At 37.2% G+C, this 25,940-nt stretch overlaps 2 protein-coding genes across 3 annotated transcripts; both read right to left on the bottom strand.

Annotated features, from left to right (window-relative positions):
- Window positions 1–418: 418 nt before the first annotated feature.
- gyg2 (glycogenin 2) lies at window positions 419–7,441 on the bottom strand. Its single transcript, XM_087791456.1, has 9 exons — window positions 7,339–7,441; window positions 6,750–6,888; window positions 6,514–6,688; window positions 4,770–4,932; window positions 3,629–3,755; window positions 3,426–3,567; window positions 3,106–3,225; window positions 1,647–1,748; window positions 419–873 (listed from the first exon to the last, which is right to left on the bottom strand). The coding sequence occupies exons 1-9, from the start codon at window positions 7,343–7,345 to the stop codon at window positions 727–729; spliced, it is 1,122 nt and encodes a 373-aa protein (XP_087647582.1). The 5' UTR covers window positions 7,346–7,441; the 3' UTR covers window positions 419–726.
- A 755-nt stretch (window positions 7,442–8,196) lies between these two features.
- Window positions 8,197–20,191, bottom strand: cd99 (CD99 molecule). 2 transcript variants are annotated; one of them, XM_087791445.1, is made up of 12 exons: window positions 20,034–20,191; window positions 18,238–18,273; window positions 18,105–18,164; window positions 16,488–16,517; window positions 16,286–16,327; window positions 16,094–16,138; window positions 15,953–15,997; window positions 15,759–15,842; window positions 15,141–15,164; window positions 14,900–14,920; window positions 10,015–10,182; window positions 8,197–9,770 (listed from the first exon to the last, which is right to left on the bottom strand). In XM_087791445.1, the coding sequence occupies exons 1-12, from the start codon at window positions 20,092–20,094 to the stop codon at window positions 9,742–9,744; spliced, it is 645 nt and encodes a 214-aa protein (XP_087647571.1). In that variant the 5' UTR covers window positions 20,095–20,191; the 3' UTR covers window positions 8,197–9,741. The 2 variants fall into 2 exon arrangements, with proteins under 2 accessions (XP_087647571.1, XP_087647572.1); XM_087791446.1 differs by lacking the exons at window positions 8,197–9,770; window positions 10,015–10,182 and adding an exon at window positions 10,197–13,100.
- Window positions 20,192–25,940: the final 5,749 nt, after the last annotated feature.

Here is a 25,940-nt window from a genome sequence, read left to right as displayed (position 1 = left end):
TATGATACACACTCAGACACACGTTATTTTTGCGTTTTATTTTCAACTTTTTTTTCCTCAAACAAGCAGTTTGAGTTTAGATGGAAAAATATTTCTGACAGTTAAAAAAAATTGTATTTCTAGTTTTTTTACCTTCATTTATAGCTCAACTTTTAATATTATGGTTTTACTACTTCATTTTCCTTTGTTTCTTTTGAATATTTCTTCTTTCTCGATGACAAAATAAATAAAAAGAAAATAAATAACAAATATTTAATCTGAATTATTTTTCTATTGAACTGTTTATCGTTTTTATTGGTTCATATTGAGGATATGATAACCAAATTAATATAAATTCAGTTATTTGATCTTTTATAATATGAATTTCAAACATTTATCCTCTTTTTGTTTGTATATTTGGCTCAACGTCCCAGTGCATTCCGTGGCCCCTATTTTTTATTATTTATTTACCCACCCCTGCAGTAGGGGGCGCACTCCGTTGTTGGGCATCAACTATGATGTGAAGTGAAGTTGTCAAATATGTCGCAGCAGAGGACTGAGTCAGACACAGAGTTTACTACTTTGCATGTTTACTTCATGCAAAAATAGAAAACCAAACACACTTGCGAAAATCCTTTTCCAAGTCTCTTAATCCAACAATGTTCAAATGAGATCAGACTTGGCTGCATGTTATTTCCCAGTATCGACGCTAAAGCCAATGTTTGAAGATGGATTCAGTTCCGTCCTCTACTCCAGTTCAATATCCGAGGAGGACAGGAAAGAATCCAGTAGCTTCTGAATGTTCTGGAAAGCGTCTCTGCCTAAATAGTCGACCCGTCCTTCTTCCCACATCCTGCGGTGCTCCAGCTCATGGATCTTCAGGTCAACAGCTGGCTGTCATGGAGAAAATAAAACCTTGTCAATTCAGTTCAAACAGAGGTACTAAGCAGAATTCTGAGCCCGGTGGATGATTCTCTTTCTTTCTCCATGTCCTTGGATGTTGCCAAACACATTGATTCTAAGCTATACTAGAGAAGCTTTGCAGCATCCATGTTTTTATTTTAACAGGGCCTGATCAATTTGACTCAAATGTATTATTAGAATTCTCAATTATTGCAGTTCTGAAGAGTCAACAGGGGAACCATTCAGTTGTACGTGTAAGCATACAGCGCCTCTAGTGGTAATTTGTGCAATTACATTAAAAAAGTTGACATGAAACCGGAACCATCAGCAGATTCTGATCCACAGACCTCAGAGCCTGAGTTGGGGTGTAAGGCTGGATCAGATCACTGATGGAAGGAAAAGTCTGACCATGAATAGATCTGAAAGTAAGAACCACAATTTTAAAATGGATCCTGAAAGAAACTGGCAGCCATTGAAGAGTTTTAATGATCGGAGAAATGTGAGTTCTTCTACTAGAGCGGGTCAGAATTCTCGCTGCAGAGTTTTGTATCAACTGCAGGCGAGACAGATCCTTCTTGTTAAGACACGAAAACAAACTGTTGCAATAGCTGTGCAAGAACTCCTCTACAAAAAAAATACCTCTTGGTTTATTTGTAAAGTATGTATTTCAAGCATTTTTTTGGCCACAATTGATTTTATTTTTCTACAATGTCATGTCTGGGGCTGGTGTGTCAAGGCCTTTAAAGCGGAGAAAGTTGACATACTTCTTCTGTGTGGGCGTCGGTGCACTCGGCTTCTTCCTTTTTCATCGTTGCTGTCGTCTCTGGTATGTAGAGGTTCTCCTCCTCATCATCAACCTGAAGAATCTGAGCACACACAAACCCAGTCAGGACGACACTTTACTAGAATAGTTTTGTGTTATACATATTGAGTACTTAATGAACCGCATCATCAACAATCTTACCCTTGTCATTTTTACATGTTGTTGCTTCAATGAATCATTATTTGTTATTGGTAACATGTTTCACTGCTGTTTAACAAACCTAGTTTACACGCTATCTAGCTAGCTTTTAATCTGTAGGATGAGTCATTAAATTACGATTTTGTGGTCTGAAAGAAGAAAAAATTGAACTTAATTTTAATTCATTTAAAAATAAGATTTAAAGTAATATTTTAGTTTATGTATGTCTGACCTAAAGAGAGCACATCTTTAAGCTTATCTCTAAACATCCTTTCACATGATTCACACTTTACTGTATTGTGTCATCATGAGTAGTGATGTGTTGATGAAGCTTCATGAAGCAGTGTCTTTGTGTTCAGAGTCCACTAGGTGTCGCTCTCTGCTCTACAATCTCTTGCTATGAACTACTTTTCCATTGAAACCTTACGTCATTTTCAAACTGAGGGCGCCACCTACTGACCTCTGGAAATATGAAACTGCTTCATGAAGCTGTCACCATTCACGAGTAACACTATAATACTAATGTTTAAATGTTTCGGAAAAACAAATACTTTTAATTAGTGCTTCTTATACATCGATAATAATTCGACTTGTGATAATTTGTTATGACTTTTTCCTTTTTCTAATTTATTTTAAGTATATAATAAATATATTTAAAGCAAACTTTAAGATCCAATTAAATACACTTTTTTATATATTTTACTTAATGCTTTGTCCATATATTTATTGACTTATGTTGAAGGTTTAAAAGTTGTGAAGCCTCTAGATGGCGCTCTACAATCCATCTTTTTATTGAAACCTCACATACTTTTTAAACTGATGGCGCCACCTACTGACTTCTAAAACATATGACACTGTTTCATGAAGCTTTGAAGTCCATATTAACGCGCGGTGCAGGTGGTTTGACTATTAACTCCTATTTGACCTCGGGGGGGGGGGGGGAAGAAACTGTTCAGTGGAGTTGAAAGAAATTTAAAGAGCAAAAACTGCGACAAGAAACTTGTGGCAGGTCTTTTATTTCGCGGGCAGTCAAGGCCAGTGAAGCAGAAATGCTGATGAATTTTCCAACATCACCTTCTGGAGCCAACAAGCAGCACTGGAGCTGCCTAATAACCCGCCGTAATAATCCCTGTGATGTATTATAAACACAGCCGGCTCTGTTAATAGCCTCATTCATCAGAGGAATGATTCAATCTGCAGGAGAACCTTTTTTGGGGAAAAACGGCGGATGTTTCGGTGTGAGGCGGACGAACATGTCTCACCGTCAGGGGCCCGACAGGTGCCGGGGTCGGCTCGGAGGTCGAGGGGAAGTGTGGGAGCAGTGAGTTGGAGCTGTCCAAGTTTCGACTGAACGCCTTCTCCGCCTCTGCCTCTTCTCGGATCTGAAAGGCAAACAAGGTCGTTAGGTGTTGGCATGACGACCGGAGCTGCCAACCGATGATTCCGATCAACAAACTCCTCCACAGAAGGAGGACGAGGAGGTGGTGGAGAGTGAAGTGTGCAGGTTTGGAGGAGAGACGCTCTCTTGCTAACAAGACGTTTGATTCTCCAGTTGACAACGTTTATCTGGAATGAAACTGACGTGTGTCTCCAGCTGAGAGGTCGGCGAGGATGAGACGCCGAGATACTCGTTCCACCACGAGGAGAAAAACGGGGAATCGCCGCTGGACGTCCAAGGTTTGACCGGCCCGATGAAGTGGACGATCTTGGCCTCGTGTCCGAACCTGAGAAAAGGAAGAGGGTTCAGGGTCTGTACAGAAGAGGCGTGTGTGAGGACTCACTCACTGGTGGTAGGCAGGAGCGTAGCTGTAGACGGAGTTGGCGCTCAGGTTGTAGATGAAGGGCAAGTGTTTCCTGATGTCCTCCACTGGCCAGCCACTGAAGAAGGAGTTGAGCAGGCCCTGATCGCCCCCTAGTGGGCGAACATTGGTCAGGCTCAAATGTAAAATGAGCACACACACACACACACACATATGCATGCACAAAAACAAATGCAGGCTCACATGCAAGTACACACACACTCACAGACACATGCATGCAAACACACGCTCTCCCACAGGAAAACAAACTCAGACACACACATGCATGCACACAAACGCACACTAAAACAGAAACACACACGTACAAGCAGGCAAACACTAAATACACAAACACAGACAACACACACAAATGCACAAAAACATACACTCCTATATATACAAATCCATTTAAACAACTACTATGTGACCATCGTAATCATTATTTTTTTGACTGAATGATTTAAGACGTATAAAGATTTGCTCAAGATACAATATCATGAAAAAACAACGCCCCCTACAGGTAAGTTTTTACTGTCCAAGTTTATTCTGTATTTTCCACATTGTTTATTTAATATGGTGCACAATTCATCTTCATTTTTTCTTCCAGGAATATGCCAACAAAATGTTTTTGATACTTAAATCTTTGTGTTTTTTCTCATGTAAAAATGGGATTTACAAACCACCTTGTAAGACATTTCGTTCTGGCTGTTACAAAGACACTGTTTTATCTATTATCTGCCACATCAGAGAGAAAAAATGAGAACTGAAACCTTTGCAGAAATATAGGGTAAGTGATAAATTAATGTATTTAAATGAATGTAAAGCAAAAGGAAATAAAAAGTAAACCTGCTATCTTAGCTAAAGATAACAGTGGAATCCTTATTAAGTGTGATTTAACATCACGTAACACGTTGTAATCTGTATATGTTGAAAGTTTAAATAACCAATTAAATGGAACATGTTTAATTTCTAATATCAAATGTATGACATTTTTATGACAAGAAGTGATTTCATGGATTATGTCTTAAATGTGTCTGTTGCAGCGTGGTAAAGATGGATTAATAATAAAAATAGGATCATAGGAAAGAATCATATCATTATGGATTTGTGCCAGATTGTATAATTACCGTCGAAGCTCCCCCGCTGGAGAGCGTGCTCCAGCAGCCTGGCGTGAGTTCTGAGCGATGGTTTGAACACAAACACGCCTGAGTTGAAACAGTCCGGCCAGCCGGGGTCAGGAGCAGCCGAGAGTTCGTCTCGCTCAAATAGCTCGTCTACGTTGCACAGCACCTGATGGTCGAGGTAATGAAAGTTTGAATCATTATCAGTGTTGATCCTGAGTGGACACATGCTAACATCAGACAGCTGTGCCCTTGAGCAAGCGACGTTGTCCGACTTCATGTTTGCACTGCTTACACACACATGTACACCAACATGCTATTGATCCCAAAATGTGTCATCTGACTGTCAGGGACAAACCTTGAAACCCCATGTTGACTCATGTGTCATCAAGTTCAAAACAGAAAAGCACTTTAATGTTGCATACACCTGCTCTAGTAGAAGAACTCACATTTCCCTGATCCTTAAAATTTCACTGGCTGCCAGTTTCTTTCAGGATCAATTTTAAAATTCTGGTTCTTACTTTCAGATCTATTCATGGTCAGGCTCCTTCTTACATCAGTGATCTGATCCAGCCTTACACCCCAGCTCGGGCTCTGAGGTCTGTGGATCAGAATCTACTGATGGTTCCTGAACACGGTTCAGGACCAGAGGAGAGAAATCCTTCCAGGCTGTTGCTCCTAAGCTTTGGAACGATCTTCCTCTCCCTCTGTGTTTGATGATCTACTGACTCCTTCAAGAAACATCTTAAGACCTTTTTATTTGTGCAGGCTTTTTCTTAATATTTTGGGACTCCTGTGTTTGTCTTATGTGTCTTGGCCTTTTAAAGTATATATTTTAACTGTGTATTGTTTTTGATGGTTCAAGCACTTTGTGACCCTGGTCTAGAAAGGTGCTGTAGAAATGACTATTACCTGCTTACTTGCATTCGCTGCCTTAGCAACATTAGCCTCATAAACCTATTTTAATGATCAATAACAAGGTCACATGAAACCACAATCACAAGCAGGTTCATTTATTTGAGTGATTTGATTCTGTTCTGTTCTTTATAAATGAGTTGTGTCTTATTTTAATAGTTCTGAATGCAGTAGGGGGCGATGAGAAGCCATACAAGTGGATGTTGAAACCTTCAAAATTCTCAGAATTAATCAAAATCAAAATCAAAATTGAAGGGTTTCAGCAAACAAACAGCGAAAACATAATTATTTTTGGAGCACGAGTGACCTTTAAATTCCACCACTTCTACAATATGACCATAGGTTGATGAAGCTTCATGAAACCTAGTGTCCTTTTTTAGAGTTAGCTAGTTTATAAATGAAATGAAAATTTTAATAGAAGAAATGTTCAAAGCCATAGATTATAGAGCAGAGAGTGACATCTAGTGGGCTCTGAAAATAATGACACAGCTTCATGAAGCTTCATCGGCTCATCGCTAGAAATAACTGCAAAGAATGTAAAAAGATTAGAAATGAGTCAAATAAATTAAGAAACGGTGATTATGGATTGATGAAGCTTCATGAAACAGTTTCCTTATTTTCAGAGATTTATTTTGAGGAAACCCTTATGTTGTCACTGGGTCAAGATGAACGACCTTCACCATTGTTTATGTTTTTATGAAAGACAGGGAGATCGTTCACCTTGACCCAGAGACAACACAAGGGACACCACAAACACATTTGTTTTCGGGCCTTTGGGTCACTTTGACCATGAGATAACACAAGGGTTGAAATGGAACTTGATTCCTCCACTCACCAGCGTGTCGGCGTCCAGGAAGACACATTTAGTGAACTGAGTCAGAGTCCAGCAGTGGATCTTCGTGAACGTAATCCCGAGCTCGGGACGTCCCAGCATAGCCAGGCGGACGTGGTCTTCGCTGTCCATCAGTTCTACTGTGATGACCTCGTCGAAGAGTTCCTCCAGAGCCCTCCTGATGACGATCATCTTGTTTTATCCACACACACGCAAAACAAAACAAAAAGCTGCTGTACCTTGACTTTTCAGAGATGTTCACTGTCACCATGGCGACCAGGCGGCGAGTTGTCCCATGACGCCGTAAACTTGCGGCTACAGCCATGGCGCCCATACAATAGCCATCTGTGGTCGCCATAGTGACGAAGGCTTCAGTAGCTGGAGGAGAAAGTGATGCTTATCGACATCATGTATGTATAAGATTCAGAACACACAAATTTGGTTGTGGTGATGATAGTACTACAGAATAAAATAAATATAAATGAAATAAAACGAGATGAAAAAATACAATAAAATGAGAGACATAACATTTGAGTGACAAATAAAATTAAATAAAATGCACTCAATCAAATGATATTGATGAGCCAGACAGCGGACATAAACCTTGTTAGGATACAAATATTTATATCCGTGATATATTTAATATTGATTATCAGAAGTTGCAGAACTGCTTTTTAAACTTTACCTAGAGTTAATCTTTTAAAATAAAAAAATAAATCTGTGATTGCAGACTAACAGTTTTTTAAACCCGATATCAGTGTCAGTATAGTTTGCAAAGTTGTTTGCCTTCATTGGTTTTCCAGCACTAGTTAATTGTTTTATTCTTACCTGCCATTGTTGTCGTCGTCGTTCTCCAAGAGTCTGATGCTTCTCTCAGTTAGTCCGGATCCACTACTATCAGGAGGTCACGTGCCGTCAGTGTTGGTGTTCATCTGGTCATTCAACTACATTAACGGTTGCGCAACCTGACCTGGACCCATTGGCTCTCTGGAGCTCAGACAACACCCACAAATTCGTAACGTTCAGCCGCCAAACTTGGGTCACCATGGTGATAGTCAGGCATATACTGTGGTCTGATACAGGTCACATGGCTGGTGGAGTTGTGCGCCGCTATCTAGTCGACTTTTAAATATATTAATGCAATGTCTGGATGAAAATACAAACTCAATCAAACATTTACAATTACTATACTAGCACATTCTCTTCTGTTTTTTTAAACCTACATATTTAAAACTACACAACTAGATCAACAAAAGTAATAATCTGTCTACAATAAGATACGACTCAAATAGGCAATATAAATATCACTAAATAAACAGTAAATTCAAAGCTTAAAAATGAAAAAAAAAAATAAAGTGTAAAATAATATCATAAGTGATCGACCAAAAAATGGCCTCCAATTGGTATTTTTAAAAGTCAAAATGAATGAAAATGCCAGAAATAATTATAGATAAAAATAAATGTAATAATAAAATACTAAATAAATGTACTAGTTTGATTATGATTCACTTTACTGGTTACTTTAGTAGCACGGAACATGAGGAAAAGAACATCTAGGTTGCTTACAGACCTTGCAAAAAAAAACAACATAATAGTCTACTTCCTCTGAATGTTCCATATAATTGCGAGTTCAAATGTTCACCTGGCAACAATTTTTAAAAATAGAAAGGAGGACCGGCAGCAAGCAAAATTGTACAACACCACTTTATTCAAAACACGACATTCAAAAACATCTCGCAAGAGTGGAGAAAAGCCAGACATGCTCAAAAACAGATTGTTGATGACTCTAAAAAGAGCAACACAAAATAGCAGGTGTCTGTACACATGACAGTATTTACAGCTCACAAGGCGACACAACAGATTAAAGTCAGTTTTTAACAGAAAATGAATAAGGCACATTAAAAACAAAACTAAAGCTATTTAAATGTGCATTAACTGCAAAACCTTCTCTGCTGCTTCAACTATCAAGGCACGAGAAAACAACATTTGACATAACATGTTACATTTGCGATCAATTAAGGAAAACATTTATTATAGGGGGAATTGAATTATTATTTTAATCCTCCTTGATTTAAATTGTAATTCGCTGCATTACCACAAGGGTGCAGCATTGTGTCTATCGCTAAAAACCCAATAGCGTTTAAGTACATTCGTTTTATGGTTGGTTTGAACAATAAAAGCTCCTTCTTCTGGATTTAAATTCCAGTTACAATAGCAAACACATGGGCTGGTCATGTGACAGCAAGTTAACAAGACGCACAACAAAGTCTTTCATTCAGATATGTTGTGGGGGTTTTTTTTATTGTGAGAATCTATTGAAGAGCAAGTAGAAAAAATGAATGATACAATTTTAGCTTTGATAAGATTTGTGCGTCTGTACAGCCACAGATACCAAACATTTACAACGGTAGACAACCTGAGCACACACAAGTTTCAGCACGTAGATGATTAAGTTTGTCGTGTCATTATGGGATAGGAGTTTATTGGTTCTTTTATTGAAGCGCGTGGTCAAATTTAAATGAATTATTTGGCATGTTAATAAGGTTCCCTGTCTTATCATTTGATTATCTCACCGTCTTAAAAATACACAAAAGTAAACACAACTATTTTCTTTCCCACTCTTACTTTTTTCTCTTTGTGCATTTCTATGTACATGTGTGCCATCAGAACTTCACTTCCTTTTTCTTCTCTCTCTCAAATGGGTCTGTACATCTAACACCAGTGTTTATAAATGTTTAATTTCAAAGCTATATTGAAATAGAGCCAAAACAGCAGTGATGGGCAGATGACACTTCATGAAGCTTCAAGAAGATTTGTGAATCACTGTCCATTTTTTTTTTAGTAGGTGGCTTCCTCCGTTCAATAGAATCATAGATTATAGAGCAGAGAGTGCCATCTAGTGGGCTGTGAAAATAATAACACTGCTTCGTGAAGCTTCATGATTGAATTGAAAGTCTAGTAGACTGAGTTCATAACTTAAAAACCAAGTTACAATGACTAAGGGAATCGACATGTAGTTGTCGAAATAAAAACGTTTAATTCATTTAAGCTGAGATTCTGACCACGTATGTTTGTAAAGGCACGTTGGGTAAAAAAAAAAAAGTAATGAACAAAATAAAATATCTTCTTCAATTATGACCCCCTTTATCAACATCTTTGTGTAATCTGGAGCATTATAATTGTTGACAGCCTCACTAGTACACTCCATTACTTTTCTTCTTGTGCGGGAGTCTAAGAATTTCTCATCAAGTTGCTGAAAACTGAAAAACAAAAACAAAGCATATGGTGATTTTGAGTTTCTCATGTAACTTCCCATCATTCGCCACTAGATGTCCTCATCGACAGGTAACATATACAGAGATTTAATTACTGAAAGTGATATTTATTTGGCTTATTTACTGGTAAATACCAACACCTACAGTATATCACTAAAGAAAAAGGAATAAATCCCAATAGTAGAAGATATTTTTTGACATTTTGCTACGTTTTGATGTGGTTCCTTACCTTGGTTGTCCGATTGTCCGCCCTGGTGGTGCTTCCCGCTCTCTGGGTCTTGACCTCCCTGAAGCTTGAAGCAGAGCTTCTTCTTCTGGTAAGCAAAGTAGCTCCCCGCCGCCCCCATCAGAGCCACACCGATGGAGCTGGCTATCGCTGCGATGGTTCCGGAGCCTTCTGCGAGGAGAAAAGAACCAAACTTTTTAGTAATGTGGTGCCTTGACTCAATTATCTCTTAGTTTAAGGCAAGTTTTCACAGAAATAAAAACAACTGCTGCAGCATTAGCGCAATAACGGTCAATACAATAGCAAAAAGTGTTGTTTTAAAATGATATTTATTTACATTTTAATATAAATATTGATCAATTATGAAGATAACTATGACAAGGAGTTCATACAGATTTTTTTAAGATACAAAAAAGTATCCTGGGGTGGGCAATTCAATTCCCCCAGGGGCCACATTTTATACAGTGGCTGTGTGGGGCCATCAAGCATAAATTAAGGAGAAAAAATGTATTATTATTTTAAAGTTTTATTAAAAATGTTTTCTTTTTTACTTATTTTAAATTTGGTATAAAATCCAATATGTATTTATATTCACAAAAAGATTTCTGAGGAGAAATAAATACTCACAAAAATGACAATAATGGAGGACAAAAGTCCTAAGACAAAGGCCAAATAGTCATGTAATTAATTATATAAGTTAATACTAAATAAAATTGTTAGTTTCCACATGATCTTTGACCTTAATAAGGGACAACAAAATTGCTCAGGTCTACTCTCCAACCACACGTTCGTGTTTATTTTAAAATGCTCACACATACCACAAGTTCATTGTAAGATTATATCTTTTAAAACAAAGTTTAATTATAGAATTGTTTTAATGAACATCATCAATTGGTACAGTTTCCTGGCAGAGAGAGTCCCATATTACCAAATAGTTGCCACCTCAACAAGATATATTACTTTTAATATCACTTCAGCAAACAGAGATACTGCAAAGACTGAAGAGGATTTGTTGGGTTAAATTTCTGGTTTGTAAAAAATATATGCTGCGTGTTTCTGATGTGATTATTTCTAACCTTAATCGTTGCCTCAAATTCCACCAAGTACGGATCATCAGCCACAAACCAAGCGTTACGTAGCTGACAACACAAATGTGTTGAAGCAGAAGCTGATATTACCAACAAAAGTTAGCTGTGTCGGGACTAAACATTGTTGTTAGCAGGGCAAGGCGTGGTCCCTGTGATGTCTCCAAATAATCCTCCTCTCTGTTCTCTGCTTTCAGGCCACAGTGAGTCATGAGAGAGGGAGGGTTCTCTACTGATGCCGCTCGGTAACAAAAAAAAGGGCGTCGCCCTCAGAGCAGACCTAGTGCCAGCCTGCAACATGACTAACTCCAGAAGAATCCTCAGCACATGGGACACTTCAGTTCTCCCTAAAAAAAAGCCTGCAGGGCCTCTGCACGGAGGAACTCCTGTAGCCGTCCTGCAGGTTTGAGTCACACCCCAATCCTGTGAGCACTTTTTATGGTCCTGCTTAGCATTTCAAACAAGAACTTCATCAAACAGCTGCATGTTAAGATATTTAAAATTTGTTCCTGATAAAAGGGATCACAAGACAGATGCAACATGTCAGGGAAAAGTTTAATATTTTTTTATAAGTAATGTTCTTCTGTAATTAAGAAGTCTAAAGTTCAATAATAAATAAAACTTAGCCACCCACGATTCAACAGCTCACCACTGTTCCCAAACCAAGAACACCTTTGACTGGTACTGACCACTGCAGACACATGGTTTGCATTTTGTCGTTTTTCTGCCAAGCTACTTGTTTCCATCAGTCTTGAAATGTATTTATTTATAAACATTTTCACTAATTCAGCGCAGCTAAAGGTACAAGGAAATCCCTCGAGATCCCGGCGATAACTGAGGACAAGAGGATACAGTCAACTTCAGCAACTTTTATAGCTGATGTTTGGACATATTTTGGTTTCAAATCAAATGAAAGCAGTCATGTGGTCTGTCAATTCTGCAACAGTGTCAAGTTATCTAACAATACGACAAATCTATCCCTTTTTCTTAATTTACGTAAATATTGCCCCCTGTAACATGATATGTATCATATTGAAGGATTCTTGCCAATTCCAAGGTTCAATAATGCTCTAATCTAAATGAGATTTTGTGGCCTCCTGCTGCAGCTCTGTCCAAAAATGGTGACAGAAAATTAATGGATCTCGATGGTAATCCAAATCAACGAAACTAATATAATATAAAACCCAGAGAGCGGGAAATATATATATATATATATATATATATATATATTGGGTGATGCAACAACACTCTTAAATCCTCATTTCAGCAGCAGCAGAAGGTGTAAAAGATAATTAGAGGTGTGTGTTTCTGAGGTGAGAATCTGGACTATGAGTAGCATTCAGCAATAACTCCAATGAATGTGAAGGTGTGTTCCATTGTGACAGGAATCAGATTCGGTTAAACCAGACTTACAAAGTAAACTTGATCTTAAAGGATCAGCAAGGTAAAAGATTCCCATGTCACAGCATGAACGTTCCAGAACCAGGCTTTTTGACATCCATGTGAGCAAGTACGGCACAACATGTTCAACATTCCCGTGTCCATATGAAGATATTACACCTTCTTGTCAGGTCTAAAGTTAGCTGCAAATGAACAGTGTTGAATACAGAACACAATTTAATCCAAATCACTTCTTTTATTATTTTAAAATAGTACCAACACCAGGATTTCAAGATTTCCCTCATGATTTTTGATACCAAACTAATAAACAACCCAACAACAATGAAATAAATACAAGAAAAACCCAATGAAAATTAAATCAATAATCTTATTTGACAGTACGCAAACAGTAACGAGATTCTGGACTAGTCACGTAGACTGGTCTGATAGTTGACCTGAGATTCAAACTAGCGACCTGGTATTAGGGTACAGCATGAAGCAGATCCATGGCCCTCTCTAACAAGGGCAACAATGTCTGCTTAACGTTGGCCATCCACATAAAGAACTCCTCTGGCATGTTAGCATTTATCATCTTCAGGATTTGGTCCCAGGGCAGGTCTGGATCTGCAACGACACACATCGAAGCAGGTTTTAGCTATTGGAGCCAGACCTGCCCACAACAGCCAGGAGTAGAACTACACTCCTGACATAACAGTATTTGGTCACATGACCATCAAATATTAAGATAGAAGCTACCGACACACAACTGCAACTAATCCTGGAATCACCTGCCGCCTTGTTATAAGCCTCTCAGTTCCAGCATTGTGTAGAATTATCTTTTACAAGTTGATAAAGTTGACCTCACTTGTTGCTCAAACCTCCCTCTGTTAGATTGTTTTTAACCTCTGCTTCTTTATCTATTGTTTGTTTTTTCTTCGAGTGTGTTCGTGAAACTCCAAATATTTCAGTTTATCCTCTATTCATTCTTTCTGCCGTTTGCTTGAGTTGAAAGTAACATTATTCTTGGTTTGTCTTTTATTACATATGCGAGTGATTATTTACACTATAGTTCGGATTTATGTTATTTAACTGAACTAACAGTTTTTTTTGCTCAGGGTTTCAGTGACAAACATGATAAAAATGTTTAAAATAGCTTAATATAGCAGCAACATAGCATAAAAATCTGCCGGAAATAAACAATATTGAAGCCCTTGTTACATGACAGTTTCACTACACAGATGGACAGAAAGATTTCACTGCCAGGCACAAAGTTATATCATAAATGGAGGGTGTAACTCTTGAGTTACACCCCTGGTCATAGAGCAACAAGCACAGCACGTACCGACTACTAGAGCCAATGTTTGTAGGCCTACAACTAGAAACAACCCTAATATTCAGGAATACATCCAGGAGATCAACAAACGGCTAGACAGTACAAGGTACTCTTTCATATCAGGATCAGTACATGACACTTCATAACGTTGCTGTCCCTGTGATCACATCGGCTTCATTCATTTCCAAAGACATGTATAACCAACAGATACAGATGTTTGAGCTCAAACCATAAAATTGGGAATTTGTGGCTCTAATAGGGCAGAACCTAAAGTAGGAATGGCAGCTCTCTTTTAACATCTTTCTGACAAGCAACCATCCGGAAGAAATTCCTTAGTATACTCTACAACGAGCACCAACACCATAACAAGGTGATGTGTTGCCATGGTGACAACATGAATTCTAACCCGCTCAAGTAGAAGAACTCACATTTCTCCGATCCTTAAAACTCTTCATTGGCTTCCAGTTTCTTTCAGGATCAACTTTAAAATTCTGGTTCTTACTTTCAGAGCTATTCATGGTCAGGTTCCTCCTTACATCAGTGATCTGATCCAGCCTTACACCCCAGCCCGGGCTCTGAGGTCTGTGGATCAGAATCTACTGATGGTTCCACGCACCGGTTCAGGACCAGAGGAGAGAAATCTTTTCAGACTGTTGCTCCTAAGCTTTGGAACAATCTTCCTCTCTCTTTGCGCTTGATGGAGTCTACTGACTCCTTTAAGAAACATCTTAAGACGTACAGGAACAAATCATTGAATTAGAAAAGAAACAACAACAAAAAAGAAAATCTGTTGCGATTACTTATTTAGTTCTGTTGGGACAATGGTTACTCATATGTTCTGCTCAAGGCTCAAATCCCACGTGTTAGATCAACGTGAAGCAACAAATCAGGACTCAAGTGCCAAACAAAGAGTGACGATGAGTCATGCTCACAAGCTGCAGCAGTTGGAAAAGACATATGCAAAAACGACTTCCTCCAAGGCAGGAGAACATCCCCAAAAAAAATCCCTTATGGACTCTAGACGCTGCTCAAAATCCCTAAACAGGAAAGACATCTGAAACATCAGGAAATAGACAATTAAAGGGCTTACCTTTAGGCTGTTCAGCGCCATCTATGAGAAGCAAAGAATAATTAAAACAGGAAAAAAACAGCAGGTAGCGAAAGTAATTTACATGTGGTGAACAAAATTAATTTAAAGCTCACTTAAAGTCACTTTTGCGCTTCATGACTCAATATAGAACATCATTCTTCTGCTGGACTTCGGAACTATTTTGTTGCTCTTTGTTATCTTAGCTCCCAATTAATGACAGTATTAAGATAAAGTCACTCACCGTTAGAGTCATAGCCAGAGTTTCCTGAAATCAAAGGGGAAAAAATGGAGTTATTAACAAGAATTTATCATTTTATATTAATCATTATTCGTGAAAGTTTATAATCTTCTATCCAGTAATGATGATGGTTAGGCTTATGAGTTTGTTCATGTGTATCAAATCCAAGTAGATGACCAACTGTATGTCTCCTATTTTACCAGAACACATGTGGCTTTCATTTTATTTTCCTTTTTTTTTCTTATGGTTAAAAATGTGATTGCTTCCATGCCCTGATTAAAAGAGGGGGAGTATTTTCTTCCCTCTCGGCGGCTGGAATTTTCACCAGTCTCTTCAAAACCTCACTACTGCGCTCTAAATCTTGCTCATCTGTAGATTTTCCACACAACATTGTTCTGGTTCCGTTGGGCAGGGATGGGCTACTTTTGTTCAGAGAGTCATCGGAAGAATTGTTAAAAAGACAGAAGTAACATTTGAGGGAAAAGTTAATTTTATTCGGTCTGGACTGGTTTGAACATGTTAAATCCTGAATTCAGTCTTTTTTCCCAAAAAATTAAGAAAGGTTTGTTTTCAGTACATATGATCAAGAGTCAGAAACTAAAGAGGAAGTCGTGATTGTACCTCCATTGGATGGACCTCCCTCAGGCTCGTATCCGCCGTTGTTGTTCACATCGAACAAGTCTGAGTCACTGAAGGAACCACCGCCTTTCAAGAAATGCAAAGCATGAGAACACAATCTTCACAGTTAAAAAAAAAAAAGCAGATTAAAATATCATTAGATTAAAAAAACCAAATGTATTATTTAAATGTTTCACCTCCTCCAGGTTTAGACGGGTTCTCGGCGGGTTTTTTTGGATCCTCTTTAAGAATAAAACCAGAGAAACATTCAGTAAACTGACAAGATATGTAACTTGGTTAAAATACTTGTTTTAAAATGGATGTTTTATGTCTTTTACCTGGACCAAGAGCGTCTTCTAAGTCCAATGAAAAGTCACCAGTTCCTGTAACACATACGTTTTTTTTATTAATATATTAGTACACAAAAAACAGCAGTAAGTGCAATACCAACTCAGAATGAACACCAACTAGTACTGAACAAAGACTTTTAAAATAGAAAGGAGTTGTAAATATTAAGAGTGACAGCATACCTCCAGATGTAGGTTTCTTTGGTTTCTCAACAGGTGGATCCTCTAAAAAGCAGAATGACAGACTAGAACATTAGTTTTTCTAAACTTGAGTGATCACCTAAAAGGCATATATTTTTGTTTCTTTGTTTTATGTTTTAGAGTTTGTAGAAACCAATAATCATTTTTGTACCAATGACTTCATCATTTAATGATTTTGTTTTACCTCCAAAAGCATCCAGGAGGTTTAAATCACCTGAAGAAGGGGAAAAGACAAGAACAGAGATGTTAACTTATCCTTTATCCGGCAAATATTTGAATTTTATTCTCTGTTGAAAAAGTAAAAACAGTCTCAGTTGTGTGAAGCAACAAACAATGATTGTGGAAACATCACTGCCGGTAAATATAGCAGAATATTGTGAGTAACTGGCACGTGTGTTTGCACATTTCCTTTGCTCGCCCACACAATACGTATCCGTCTTCTATGACTTGTTCTTCTGCTTGATCATTTCTCTTCAAGTTTTAAATCAACACATTTGTTAATAACACAACAAACTCCTAGAATAGCACCTGATGAAAACAAAACACATTATAGAGCATGAGTATCGAACTAAGCACTGAAAGTAAAAGCATGTTTAGATATTCGATGCGAAAAAAGCATTTCAGTCAGTCCCACAAAAGAACTAAAGTTCAATACCCAGCCCTGCGTATCGACATTCAACAGCATTTTATCTTCTTTTTTTTTTAATTCATTCATTTTGTTTTTTTGTGGCTTTTAAATCAGATTTTTTCTTTATCATAGAGCCTTTATGGTTGTATTTCAATATAGTGTGTATGAAGTAAAATAATTTGATTTTTATATTTACAACTAATTGTTTAAAAATTCATGGTGTTTGATCGTTTTTGCGTTGAAGTTAAACTTCTGCCAGCTGGATGGCTGCAGTCATTATTTCCTCCGCAGCTATAGAAACAATTAAATCATGTGAGAGTCCAAAGATGACTGAGGACAAGAGGATACAGTCAACTCCAGCAGCTTTTCAAGCTGTTATTTGGGCATAGTTTGGTTTCAAAATAATTTAAAGCAGTTACGACTTTGTCAAGAGTCATGTGGTCTGTAAATTCTGCAACACCAGAGTCAATACTGTAAATATAACAAATATATCATCATTCCTACGGTATCACAATATCTCTTATGGATGCCCCTGTATCATGGTGTATCATACAGCTAGATTATTGATAATATATAGAGTTTTCTTTCACCAAATAGGACAAAGTACTCTTTGTTTACAACTTGTTTATCTTGTAGTTTAAATAAACTACGTAAACAAGTTTATTTTTTTTATTTTTTTTCTGAAATTCATGTTTGCCATTTCCAGTTGTGTAGTTTATCAGTGAGGGCTCTTGAAATATGATCAGATCCCACAGCTATGAATAACATTGTGCCTCAAGTGAGCTCACATGTAGGTCATGGAGTCACTCCTGCTCACATCCAATACAAGTGCCTGTCTAAATTTAACCAAGAGAATATCCCTGCAGTCTCTCGTAAGCACTGACCGTCTTTTGTAGCCAAATAGTTTTAGAAGCTCATCTATTTTTCATTAAGTAAGTCGTTGTTCATTCATTGACCTGCATTTCAGTCCAAACATAAATGTAACACTTGAATAATGAACACAAAATAGTGTAATGTGAAGGTGTATAAAAAATGCTTCTGATAATATCATTGTTTTTGTTTTTTAATTGAACATCTGCAATCAATGTCTGTTGCTTGCATTACTTGGCAAAAATCAATGTAATTGATGAAATATTATATATCACAGCAAAGTCTTACTGAAGACAAACATACCATCATCAAGTTTCGGCGGTGGTGCCTTTGGCTCTTCTTTAGGTTTGGGTGTCACTTTGGCTGTACAGAAAAAAAGAAGTTCATCTCTTGTCACAATATGTATGTTTGAGGAATTGTTTTTAATTGTGCTTACGTGGTGGATCATCCAAGGCGTCGCCCAAGTCAAACTCTATCAAAAGAGGATTAAAAGTTAAATAAACATTGCAAAACAAAAAAAAACAACATCAGAAAATCAATAAATTATCATAAAACTAAGTTATCAACACTTTCTGCTTAGGGCGTTATTCTTAATCCACATTTCAACTACATAATCAATGTCTTTTTAGTGAAATTATAAAAACGAGTAGAGTATAAATGAGTATGAATGTTGTGATCCAAAAGTGTTTTTTTTAATGACTGTAAATTTAAAAAAATATATTGATAAACAGCTATTGCCAGAGCTGCCCATTACCCATCCACCACTGATCAGGTACATTTTAAAAACTTTTTTTTCCTAATTAAACACTAATACTTAAATGTATTTATCTGCTACTAGAGAAAGTCATGAGTTACAAATTTCTAGATCAGGTTTGTTTAAAAGCATAAGAAAAAAGCAGATCCTAGGTGCTTGTGACATCTACAAAAGCGTAAACCAGAAAGTAATTCTCAATGATCTTTAGATAAGTGGGCCAGCAATAAAATTCTATAATTCAAAACTTATAGGCGAATATGACTGGATTCCTAAATGAGGAAGGAGGGTGGAAAAATACAATAATAATAATAATAATAATAATAATAATAATGTCTATTTATATAGCGCCTTTCTAGACCAGGGTCACAAATCCAACCGTCCTATTCCTGCCGACATGCTTGTGAATGGAGAATGTCACTTTAAAAAAACAGAGGTGAGGCCATTATCATGTGTGTGTTTTGACTTGGGTTGGCAGTGACAGTGTGCATTGTTCAGTTTGGTTTGATAGTTTCAATAAAAGTCACCACCTCAGAGGTGCTCGATTTAAACACCCTAAATAAGTACCTGATGTGAAAGTATGTCAAAACAAAGTCTGAGGTTTTAACAGCCACTTAATGTGCAGACCAACATATTTTGTTAATTATATTATCACATTTCAAAGTCAAAAGTGTGTTCTCATCCAACAATAAATGTTACATTTATTTTATTTTCATTTTGAGTTCTCTTTCAGGCTCTGAGACTTAAAAGCTCACCACACAGGCCAACTGTGTATTCTTTCATTCAATGAGATTTAAAAGAAACACGTGAGCGTTACAGTATCCTGGGGGGGGAAGTATCTGAGTGAAGTCTGAAGTGATCATAGAAACATACCAGCAAACAGAAACAAGTATTGCCCGTTGCTAGGCAGCCTCCACCGGCCCACTGAGTGACTCACACACATGAAGTATTTCCCCAAAACAAAAATAATCAGTAGACTTGAGCATTTTTTGTAATAAAGTTTCCTGTTTACATCTACTTGATTTTTATCACGTTTTTAAGTAATTTTCATTGCTTTGACTATAAACATAGTCTAATAGTCACACCCTTTCAAACTATATAATAGTTTTAGAAAGGGTGTGGCTTCCAGAGGAGTTTTGTTATAGTCCTGTTTTTTCCGAGCATCTACACAATTATGTTTTTTTTTAGCAAATACATTCTCAGGGTGTTTTGAACAATATAACTGTCTTATTTCCCACTTTTTATCAATAAATAAATGACTTTACAGAAATGTGTTTGCACTTTTACATTAAAAAAGTCTGAAGTTGGACCTTTTTAAACTTGTTAAAATAGCTAAAACGACTTTGCCACGGGAATAAAAAAGGATTTGTTTCATAACTAAACAAGAGTAATAACACGTTTACTATGGGAGAGACTCTTGTTATTCAGCTCTCAAGCTGAAGTGGAAACTTTCACTTCTCACTGACGTCTACAGTACATACCTTGTGAAAACGTCCCCGTGAAAAGAAACGCCAACAGGAATATCCTCAAAATGACCTTCATGGTTATTGTTCTTTTGTTTACGTGCAGTTTCGAAGCTCTATGTTCGCGGACACTTTTGGCAGAGTGGCACCGAAAAAAAACGCTCGCCCGGTGTCGGGTTACGTCACAGGAGTCTGGCGGGGAGGAGCCGCTGGGTGTGGCCGGCAGGGGGCGTGGCCAGAAGCACCGGAGGGCTTGACCCCATTTCAACTAAAGCAAATATTGTAACGTTATTAGTTATCACGTTACTTTACCTACAGTACCTGGTGTCAGGTCGCAGAGGCAGCAGCTGCAGCAAAGAGGCCAAGATTTCTCTCTAGACAGAAATTTCATCCTCATTTTTTTGCAGGTAATGTTTTTGTCTCTCACGCTCTCAGCAGTAAGTTATTTATTTTACGTTTCCCAAAACGAAATATCATTTGTAAGTTAGTTAGTGAGTAAGTCATTTATATTTATAGAGCGCTTTTCTAGACCAGGGTCACTTGAAACAGAACTCTGCAGCGAGAATTCTGACCCGCTCTAGTAGAAGAACTCACATTTCTCCGATCCTTAAAACTCTTCACTGGCTTCCAGTTTCTTTCAGGATCAACTTTATAGTTCTGTTTTTTACTTTCAGATCTATTCATGGTCATGCTCCTCCTTACATCAGTGAACTTGTTTCCTGTTACAAGCAGAGGAAAATGACAGAGGGATGAAAAGTCTAACACAAGCAGTGTTTAGATTATTATTTTTTAGAGACTTGAAAGAAATATATTTTACATTTAAAGTAGCTGCTATTTACTTACTTACTTACAGTTTTGCAAATCTTACTTCAATTGATGTAAACCAAAAATATTATATCTACACTAATTGAAACTGATGCATTGTATATGCTCTCATTGGAGACTAGTTGTCATGGTAACGTTGAAAAATGTATTCACGCAATACATTCGTAAATTTGTTTATCATGTTTTTGATTTCATAAAATATCAATATAGAATAGTCGATTAATTATAAATTATTTCAAATAATGTATATCATGTAGAAATATATATATATATATACATTTCATTTATTTATTTTACTCGTACTATTTGGAATAAGGTAAGAAAGTCTGTTTGTTATGGAACATTTGCGCTATCTTGTGTTCATTTGAAGTATGACATTAACAATTCTCTGTTTATTCTCGGTGTCTTGCTCATTTCTATTAAAATAATTTGATTTATCGATACCAAAGGATTGACCAGTGATTTATTGTTGTCAAAGAAAGATTTACAAACGAATGTGGCATTATAAGGCTTTATTGGTCTTTCACATGGTGTTATCATTTGTCAGAGCACCATTGTATTGATCAGAACATGATCAGATCAGTCATGATCTTTCAGGCAGGCCTGGAGATCTACTGCCACCATTTCTTCTTGGCTTCTAAACAGAGAGACAATATTTCTGTCAAACCAACCACACCTTTTTATCAATCAAATAAGACAATCGTACCATGAGTTTCCGTCAACATTTTTTGTATCTGCTTTTGACCTTCCATGATCTCGTTGAGCATTGGCACGATTTTGGCTGGGGTTGGAAAAGGAGAAAATGATTGAATAGACAAAAAATATTATTTATATCCATTAAGTGCATCATTCTTCCTTTTGTTTTAATCAAATAAAAATGTGCTGCCGTATGAATTAAATGTTTTATCATCAAATCTATAAAATCATCAGGGGAAGTATTGGACTAACCGTCATCGGAGGGTTTTTCAACAGCTTTGGGAAGTAATTCATTTGGGAAAATGGAAAAAATATGGATTAATCATTGTTTTTAAACTGTTCATTCATATTGCTCTGTCTTACCTGGCGCAAGAGCGTCGATCAGTCGAAATCCATCTGCAAAGAGATCAGTTAAGAATCACTTTAATAATCTTTTTTATTTAAATTAAATATGGTGGTGGGTAAAAATCAACCAAAAGAGACTTAACAAGTGAATATACCTCATTGTTGCAGAAATGCATTAATCAACAGTAGCATTATAGTAGTGATGGGCTATCGTAGCTTCATAAAACATACGTTTAGAGTCCACAAGATGGCACTATTCTCTTAGATCTGTTTCTTTGAACATCTATTATATTTAAACCTCGCAACTTTTTTTTAAAATGATAGTGCCCCCTACTGACCTCTGAAATAGGCCATTGTTTCTTGAAAATGTTGTTTTGTTTTGTTAGTGACCTCAGACTTTTGGTCTATTTGTTGCCAGGACTTCATGATTGTAAGTAAGTAAGTAATATTTGTAGAGCGCTTTTCCAGACCAGGGTCACAAAGCACTTAAACAATCAAAACAATATTCAATAAAATATATACTTAAAAGGTCAATAAAACACATAGAACAACACAGGAGTCTCAGAGAATCAAGGAAAAGGCTGCACGAATAAAAGTGTCTTCAGATGTTTCTTGAAGGAGTCAGTAGATCATCAAACACAGAGGGAGAGGAAGATCGTTCCAAAGCTTAGGAGCAACAGCCTGGAAGGATTTCTCTCCTCTGGTCCTGAACCGTGTGCGAGGAACCATCAGTAGATTCTGATCCACAGACCTCAGAGCCCGAGCTGTCATATGATTAACTTCATAACTCTCATTGCATCGTCTTAATTTTGTGTCTTGTTGAAATGCTTTAACCAGCAGCCAAGAATCCAACGAGTATTTGGCTTTATAATTTCAGTGGCATCTGATAAGATCATATAAATGATGAGACAATTATTTTTCAAAGACTAGTCTCCAAACTCGCCATCACCATTGTCTTTGCTTCCAGCATCAGATCCTCCAGGTCCCCCTGAAACACATACAAGCAATATAGAATGCATTTATTGACACAAGACAAATTCTTTATAAAAAAAAAAACTAAAAAAAACCCTGGTTTAATAACTGCCTTTAATATTATCTGGCGATTGACTCATTGATTCGTCCAGTCAGATGATGAAACTCTACTACTGCGTGTAATCCAGTTAATCTTTACATCACTAGAGCATTGTTGAACTTTGCCTGCAGTGACTGTGGCAGGATGCACTAAAATAGTTAGATCAATGGATAGATATATCTTAATGCTTAATGAATTGTATCAAAAACTCTTCAAAATCCTTTTTCAATGGCAAACCGCATAGAGTAGCCGAACACTACTGACTTTACTTTGCCTAATAGGCAAAATGCCTTATACTTATGCAATCCCAAATCCCTAAATAAATGTAATTGTATACTTTACATCCAATGCAGTGCATTTTGAAATGCCTTGAGTATTTATCTATGAGCCCTCAGTTGTTTTTTCTTTGTTTCTTAGTAGACATTCATACAATGTACTTGTGTTGAATTATAGACTCACCATCTTTCGCTTTAGGTGGAGTGGATTCTTTGGAGTTCCCTGGAACACATAAGTATATTTAAAAATGATCTAATAATTAAAAATTTTTATTTAATACGTTTCAAAAATGTCTAAAACTTATCATCCCCAGCACCTTGGTTAAGTTTCATATGTTTCTACTGAGTAGGTGGTCTCAGACAGAGAGCTACTGATACTAGTGAAAAAAAGGAGAGACATACACAAAACAATGTATCCTAAGGCATCTGGACCCTATACTGAAGATCACAAGTTCTTACTCACCACCGAGAAGTTGTTCCAAATAACTGGAAGCTGTTGGACACAGATTGTAAAAAAGAAAAAAATCACCAACATTTGTAGTTGCAAAGTGTCAATAGTCCCTGTTGAGAGCGGTTAACATATATTGTATCAGCATAGAATTAAGATGAATGAATGTCTTGTTTGTTTATCTGTTTGTGGTTGGTCGTATGTGACTGGTTCATATATCTTACTTTATGTGTGTGTGTAACTGTGCTAGCAGGCTCAGTGAAAGATTCCATTGAGTCTGCATTCCTGACTCGAGCCAGAGTAAAGGAGGAGAGTTGGGCTAAAGGTCAGCCGACCGACCCCCGAAAACAAAAACTTTCAGCTACAAATTTTCACAAAGTTTTCTTGGCATAAAGTCAAGGAAACGAGATGGACAGGGTGATACCAACGAAAATTACTGACAGTCAAAATGCTGCTCTAATGACGACATGAAGAACACAGTTGCCCACATAGAAAGCTCCATTGGTTGACAAGCCCTAGGAACACGAATCAACAAGTGCAAATCCTTTATCGGAGATGGATCCGGTATACCCTATGGATGTGTGCCGACTACAAACACTACGAGGCAGAATTTTAAGAGGAATCCCCAGGGAAACGCGAAAGAAGTCGCCACAAAAATACACGGCACCGTAAGCCAATTGATGAAGAAACAATTATGGGCTGATAGTGGGGTGAACTGGAACGACTGGCACAAGACAGACAAGGACAGGGGCGACTTGTTGATGGCCTATAACCCAGGCAGGGGTGAAAGGCATAACACTGGTGCATGTGTGCGTATGTGTGTGTCTGTGTACTCACCACGTCTCACTCTCTGCCCCTGACTCAGATCTGCGTAATAAACAAACTTTAACATGGGTATTTAAGAAAATATAATCTTTTAGACAGCAACAGAAATCATTAGGAAGAGGGTTGTTGGTGGTCTATGTCCTTCTAACCTAAATGGAATAACATTATAACTACAAAAGCACTTATGGACTGCAGACCTCTGCCAAACTGCTTATTTGCCCCTCTTTTATAAAGCATCTGAAAACAACAGGCATTGTCAGGTCCTTCTACAGCACAATGAGTGGCACATACTTATATGGACATTCACCTCCTCCATGAATCATCTTTCCTTGTCATGTTCTTAACATGAAACTCTGTTTAATCCGTTCACTTATGCTGCTTGGTGAAGGTAAACTGTTATTAATTCAATGAAAATATATGTTTCTGTTTTTTACTTCATATTCTTAGGAGCTTATATTTCTAGGCTATAACTCCATTTTTTTCTTAGTATTTGTTATTGATCATAAATACTATAATAACATTACAGAGATACTTTACATACATATTTGGGGAAATAAATAAAGCTGTCATGAGGATTCAGACTTTAAAATGGGATTTTATACAAATGTATAAAATTCCTTCTTGCTCAACATTCTTTCAGCCAAAAACAACTCTACTTCAAACTAAATGTTAAAAAACTCATAGTATAGTGCTTCTCAAGTTCACATTATAAGAGGTAGAAACAAAGGTTGGTCTTCTCCAGATAAATAACCAAATTATTGATCACTCACCAGAACCCTCAGTCAGGGATGCTCCTGTATATTAGGGACAAAAAAAAAAGTTTCATAACATTGACCCAAAAAGAGCTGTGATGATGTTCATAATAAAAGTTAACTCCTTACCTTTTACAATTTCTTCTCCAACGAGAAGAAAAAGAAAGATCAAGGTTGTTACGCCAAACTTCATGTTGCCAGACAGAGTACCACGGCAGGTATACTTGAGTCTCCCCATGGTGCCTTTTATACAGTAGACAGGGTGTGGTGGGTGTCTTAAAACAATGTACTCACATAACACCCAAATGGACTAGTGGTTGCAATATTTCCCAACCAAGCAATTAGTTGCAACATTAAACTCCAGTTAAGTAACCTCCAGTCAACCTGTCTCAATCAACATATCAAAACAAAAATATTGTCAGAGTTCATCACTTAACAACACGGCTAATAAAAAACCCTTAAAAATATGACAAGATATATTTAAAATGTTATGTCATCATCATCTTATACATCCCCCCACATATTGCTGATATGTTTCTTTACTCCAACCCTCAGAAAAACCAGGAGCCAAGGTCACAAGAAGATAGGGTTCCACACATGAATTTAATTTTTGTTTACTTGTTGGTATAGGCAATAGAGAACAGTGTTAACTGAAGTCGTTTAAGGTGGAATTCACTATCCTGTAAG

This window comes from Callionymus lyra, chromosome 5 (assembly GCF_982586985.1).
Source record: "Callionymus lyra chromosome 5, fCalLyr1.hap1.1, whole genome shotgun sequence".
Taxonomy (NCBI): Eukaryota; Metazoa; Chordata; class Actinopteri; order Syngnathiformes; family Callionymidae; genus Callionymus; species Callionymus lyra.
The sequence above is the reverse complement of the archived record's forward strand: the minus strand, read 5'-3'. Positions and strand labels throughout refer to the sequence as shown.